This window comes from Eufriesea mexicana, unplaced genomic scaffold (assembly GCF_001483705.2).
Source record: "Eufriesea mexicana isolate 0111107269 unplaced genomic scaffold, ASM148370v2 scaffold4744748667, whole genome shotgun sequence".
NCBI lineage: Eukaryota > Metazoa > Arthropoda > Insecta > Hymenoptera > Apidae > Eufriesea > Eufriesea mexicana.
In genome coordinates, this window is record NW_016907867.1 from 157,523 (window position 1) to 164,208 (window position 6,686).

General features: G+C 36.2%; 1 protein-coding gene across 1 annotated transcript in view; it reads left to right on the forward strand.

Moving 5' to 3' along the window:
* The window catches only part of LOC108553108 (lachesin), a gene marked incomplete at its 3' end in the record, with an annotated part of 46,921 nt that extends 40,832 nt beyond the window's left edge, over window positions 1–6,089 (forward strand). The window contains exons 7-8 of the mRNA XM_017907913.1: window positions 5,720–5,857; window positions 5,970–6,089. Of these exons, the coding sequence (XP_017763402.1) occupies window positions 5,720–5,857; window positions 5,970–6,089 (258 nt within the window). The remainder of the gene's footprint in view (window positions 1–5,719; window positions 5,858–5,969) is intronic.
* Between the last annotated feature and the right edge of the window lie 597 nt (window positions 6,090–6,686).

A 6,686-nucleotide genomic window follows, 5' to 3' on the forward strand; every position in this document is an offset into this window, starting at 1 on the left:
AAAATTTCTAAGCGCCTATATTCGCTCTTCGTGTCACAAACGTAAAATTTCTAAGCGCCTATAGGCGCTATCCGTGTCACAAACACAAAATTTCTAAGCGCTTATGGGCACCCTCCGTGTAACAAACGTAAAATTTCTAAGCGTCCATAGGTGCCCTCCGTGTCACAAATACAAAATTTCTAAGTGTTCTTAGGTGCTTTCCGTGTCACAAACGCAAAATTTCTAAGCGCCTATATTCGCTCTTCGTGTCACAAACGTAAAATTTCTAAGCGCCTATAGGCGCTATCCGTGTCACAAACACAAAATTTCTAAGCGCTTATGGGCACCCTCCGTGTCACAAACGTAAAATTTCTAAGCGTCCATAGGTGCCCTCCGTGTCACAAACGTAAAATTTCTAAGTGCCTATAGACGCTATCTGTGTCACAAACGCAAAATTTCTAAGTATTCTTAGGCACCCTCCGTGTCACAAACGCAAAATTTCTAAGCGCCCATAGGAGACAGTAGTCAAGGGGTTAAGGAAAGGAAGGAAATGTGCAGTCCCTGACGTATTTCTTATTCTTAGGGATTTCTATGCGGTACGCAATGCGTTAGTCATTTTATTTTCTTTCGTTACATTGCTAAAATTATCCATTTTTAGTCTATTTTCAATCAAGTGAAATTAACCCTTTGCACTCGACAATTTTTTGGCTAAAGAGAAGAGTAGAAATTCAAAGATTCTCTACTAAAGAACTGACGATGCTTTTAAATAAAGAATATAGTAAATAATAATAGAATAAATAAAGTAAATTAATTACTTACATTACATTAAATTTGATATATTCATTAATATCGATCTTCCAAATTTTATGACACGGTGACTGGAAGCTCACCTCTCGAGTGCAAAGGGATAATAATCCTTGGAATTATAGCACCTACTGTACTTCCGATTATCGTGTTATATAAATTATTTCTGACGCCAATTCCATGCCAAAAATATTTATATCTAGATAATACTATCTTTCATAGCGTTCCAATTAAAACGATATTCTAAAAATCTATCTTATCCTTGGTAGCAACGTACTACTGTAGAATAGTGGGTTAAAAAATTCCACGAACATTACGTTTTAAAGATTTGAGCCTCGTAATACCGTGCAGAATATTAAGGACTTGCTTAGATGCTCCGCAAGCATTGCACCTATAATCGGAAATTCGTCTCCGTTGGATGTTATTTCACGGCTGATACACAGCGAGACATCAGGTTAACAAGTTTCTGTAGAAGCCACGAGTAGAAATTGTTGCCTGTCGGTGCATCTTGGATGAAAAACCGATCGCAATGTAATAAGAATAAAAAGATACCTTTGCTCATCCCAAGAATATTCGCTTCTTACAAGCATCCTCACTTTGCTACGAAATCCTCCGGAGGATTTTCTCTTATAGTAAAGCTCGCCTTCCTCCGGTCAATCCTCATCTTTTCGCATACGATCCCAAGGATTTTTCAATCGAGTCAAAGTACTCAGGGGAAAGACAAAACTGATGCACTTTGGCTAAAGGGTCTCTCGCTCGTCGGTATCCTTCCCAGATCGTAGCGAGAACATACTAACGTCTTAGAAATCACTCAGTGGCACGGTGAATACAGGGCGTTCGCTGGTAGCTGAAAGCAGTACCAGCATCTACACATTGCTAAACATCGCAACAGGGGTCCTGTGTACTCGCACTATAATCTCACGATTAGTCTGATTATCTGCAACGGCTACATTCCCATCTACGTACGAGCAATAAAGTGTCAAAGTTTTCTGCTTAGGTGGTAATGCCTTTGATGCCATTACCGAGCGAGTCACCCTGTATAACCATGTACTCTCCGTTATTGCGATAACGTAGCTCGCTAATGCTACAAAGGATAAAAGAGGAAGAGAGAGAAAGAAGAAGTGGAGTGAAGACGGAGATCGTGACATTGATTTGTTATCGATCAATTACATTAAATTGCATACCAGTGTATACTCGTCGAAAACTTCCTAATAGCTAAAACAGAAATCAGCAACTTCCTGTTATAATCCTTTCTTAACACTAGATTTACGGAACCCGTTAATTTGACGGAAGGGTTGCTCAAATTATACGATGGTAATAGATTTAGGCAAATTATATTAAGACTGTTAATATAATATATAATTGTTTTCAAATTAAACTAATAATTAAAAAAAGAAGGTACGTGGTTTCCTTTACCTGTCAATTTGACAGGTGTCCTTAGAAATAGTTTAGGTGTCCGTAAACCTAGTGTTAACTCAATTTTCGTTCAATTTTTACAATTGTAGTTCTACGAGTAGTTCAAATGCTCCGGTCATCAATGACCACTGTAACGTCATAGGAGAAACCGTGGCCTCTCATATATGACCAACGTGATAGTCAAAGTGTCAACCCTTTGAGTGTCACAGATCTTTGCTGTCTCCCTGTCCAAAAGTGCCAAAAAGAGCCTTTGTGCTTGATTTATTCTCCATTTAAAAATACCAAGGAGCGCTATTGGGCTGTTTTCTACCATCCGTGACAAGTTGTAATTCTTTCAATTCAGTGTTGTTTTGATATCCTTTCGAGCATAAGTAGTTATATCCGTTGTTTATAAGAATAAAAAGTTGTGCACCTACAAAGCGTAATATTACTCTAATTTTATTTTAATTTACATAGAACGGAACGGTATCCGCAAAGTCGCGCATTGACAGAAACTAGACATGTCGCGATTGTAGGCTTGACAGGCGAGAGAGCTGACACTTTTCGAGCGAAACAGGAGAAGCGCAAAATCGCCGCTTGGCATTGGAACGATTGAAATATATTTCAGTATAGTATAATTATGATTTCTACCGTGAAATTGTTTTATCCAAAATTCATTAGAATTAGAAGATCATTCTTTTACGTAATCCTATCTGTACAAGGAACTTAAAAGAAAATTGCTTCTTCCGTTCATTTCAGAAATGTCAGGCTCTGCGAAAACGCAAACAGCTGCTCGGCCATCCTTCTACGACGAGGAGGACGAGACGGTTTATGGCTCGGCGGAAATCGAGAAAATGGAGAACAAACTCCTGCCCGTAGACAACACGCATAACGGCCATATGCGATATCCATCGATTGCGACCTCAGTGCCAACAGTAAGAGTGAATAAGAAGAGGGCAAAGACTGTTGCGAGTTCCAACGCGGATTGTCACTTACCTACCGATCTTCTCGTCATACCGATGCTGATCGTCGCTCATCGAAGGTATCAGTGAACGAACGGACGAACAAAGGTTTGAAAAATATGTCATGTATACATATGTATCGAGATCTTAACGGCGTTAAGAAACAGTATGACCGGTTTCGTTTCCATATTCCGAAGTGATTTGTTCTTACATCGCGGCACGAACGAAAATATTGGTCTATCTCGGCGAAACTACGAAAGGGGTTAATTTAGGAAGAGAGTACGTATGTCGGTATATAAGATTCCTGCATTGGGAGCAATTCGATAAAGAGCAAGAGGAATTTTTCTTCAAGTTGTTTCCCTAAAGAAGATCGAGCAGAACGCCTCGAACAATGAACAGTATCGATATTCGCGCGATATGTCAGGTTATAATTGCGAGAGGATTGCGAGAAAGTTCCGGAAGCTTCGATTATAGGCTTAGACACTTCTTTTGACACTTTATTTAACCCTTTGCGGTAGGAGGGGCCCGACAAGAGAGCGTCGCTGTGGACGAGAGGTATCGACGCGCGTAGTAAAGAAAATACACGGTAAAACTTTTTGATAAAATCCAAGAAAAACATATTTAGTTATGTCACGTTTATGTATGACACGTTTTATATGTATTTCCATTTTTAAGTAGCTCCTCGACTGCCAGATGTTATACTTTTGTAAGTAGCGTTGTTACTTCACGGAACACAGCTATGACGCAAATGCAAGAGAAAATGGATGATTCATGATCTATAAACTCATTAATTACCAATTTTTGTTGGGACAGCTGGAAAATAGATCGATCGATTCACTATAGTTCGTTATTCAGTTGTAAAAATCCACTGTAACAAATTTATTTGTTTAAAAAAAAGAAACGTCTTTAGTGTACGGTAATAGTGAAATTAATATCGATTAATTATCATAATATATCATAGGTCTAAAAATACGTGGGAAATGTTCGTTTCTCGTTATAAATATTTGTATTCCCTCGCATTAGAAAATCTTTGATAATTTCGTATTTCTGAAGGATTATATCTCCGCTTTAATGTGAAAAATTAAAATCATCTCGAAATCTGTTTGCAAAAGCACATTTATTCCAGCGGGCAAATTGCTTTACAGCAAGTAAGGATAATATGACCTGCTAAAGAGAGGAAAATGACAGCCTCGAGTGCCCTCGTAAATTTGATTAGCGAAATTTTCTGCATAACAATGCTAAATTTTAATAACAATCTTAAGAGCAGAATCACGACAGTATCCAAGTTATTGTTAATGAAAACGACGGTATACATAATGAACATTTACCACGAGCAAACAATGATAGTATTTTGTGTTCTTACATTATTAAGTCAGAAATTTGAAGGAGAAGAAAATCGATGTTTTCGCTAGTTTAAAGTAAAACATTATGGGTAGCAGTCGAGGATGGTCCGTGTATTTCGCTGCAATATCCTGGCAGAGAAAAAGAACAGGTGTAACAAATTGCATTAAAACGCTTACTTTATCTTGACTAGATTGTCGTGTCAGTCTTAATATATTTTCAGATAATAGTCTTTAGCTAAATAATTAAAAAACACTGGAATATATTTCCTTCTGACAATTAATTACTGTGAAATACGTTTTTCTCGAATGAGAAAATTTAGAAAATATTTTAGATTATTTAAAAATATTTATTTACACAATTTTCAATCAAAGATTATTCACAGCGAAAAATAAGGTAGCAGGAGATACTTTCCTGTATTTCTTGACAAGCAATGTCAAGAAAAATAACCTGATTACGATATGTTATGGTTATTACTAAACATAATTGTTTAACCAACGTTTCCTTGCAGAATAAATAATTCAATGGCGTACAAGAATAATTTAAATAGGCCAATGGGTACAAAAATAACCATTTTGGAATTCTCTACTTATTTGACAAAGAATTATTTTATGATTTAATTGATGCAGATAATTTATCTCATCAAGAAAATACAAATATCTTAAATTCGACACAATTACAAGTCACATGTTTCTATAAAAATTAAAAGATTGTTGGCAATTATGTCTGGAAAAAGATGAATATTCAATATCGAAGAAGCTGAGAGAAATTACTACTCTGATTAAATTCATATTCTAAAAAGGACAATTCTGAACTCTTTATGAAAAGCACATTAATAAATGCTTTACTATTTATTTTAGAATTACAAATAACTTCATTTAAATATAAAAGCGAAAGAATTAATTGTCTCTTAATTTAAACTTTCAATATATTCCATTATCGTCTCACCTATTACGCTAATTACGAAGATTCAAGTTAACTGTCTCCCCATCTGCAATAATTCAAATGCTTCTCCGGACTCAACTTAAACGTCATTATAATGTCAAACAGTGCACGAATTTTAAAAGTTAATTCTCAAGCGTGTAAAATCATGGCAAATATTCCGAATATTTATTTAGAATATTAAAGTGTACACGAAACGAGATGGCTTCGCAAAGATAATTGACAATTTTGTAAATCGATGTATAATTTCATGGTGTTACGAAAGGAAAATCTTTATCACGAATTATCTACATTAGTGAGCTCAGTGAGCGAGTACCAAGGAGAGGAGCTGAAGCTGACAAAGATCTCGAGGAACGAAATGGGGGTTTATCTCTGTATAGCCAGCAACAGCGTGCCACCGGCGGTCAGCAAACGTATTTTTATCAACGTTCATTGTGAGTAATAGTGATTACTCTGGCCGATAATTTACCGATTTCTTTCGGCACGAAGAAACGGAAACGCTGGAGTTTCACGACTACAAATCTTATCTGCAATTCTGTTTCACAGTCTCGCCTGTAATTCATGTACCTAATCAACTGGTAGGCGCTCCTCTGGGTACGGATGTGGGTCTAGAATGTTTTGTCGAGGCTTCGCCGAAATCGATTAATTACTGGGTCAAAGATAATGGTAAGATATCATCCCCCTCATTTAGCAATACTTTCTGCCAATTTGACGTAATTTCATCGAAACCTTGTCACATACAGTTACACACATTCCTTAATGCATAGATTTCGTCACTTATTCCTTAAATTTCTTTCATGAAAATATTTTTAATGCTTCTGTATTGTAACAAGGAAAATTAAGTACACGTGTATGGGGTACAAAATAATTTAATGGTTTGCGATAAAGATTGTCAAATGAGCGAAAATATCACGATAGAAAATGATACTATTTAACACAAAATGAATCTGCTTACTAATTACTAATATTTTTACATTTTTTAATTTTTTAACTTTATTTTTATTTAAATGCAATCTGGTACAATAAAATTGGGAATCTGCAAGAAAATATATTACAGGAATAATTAATCGCGTGATACTTACAGAATCGTATAATACTATTCATTGATCGCTGCAAAATAATTGATACGGACCAAAATATAATTTACGTGTAGCGAAACCTGGTAATGTGCGGTCACATTTGTCACTGATCAATGAACACAAAGGCCAGATGCATTTTACTCGGCAGTACTCCGCATTAATCAATTTAAAAGTTACCTCGACC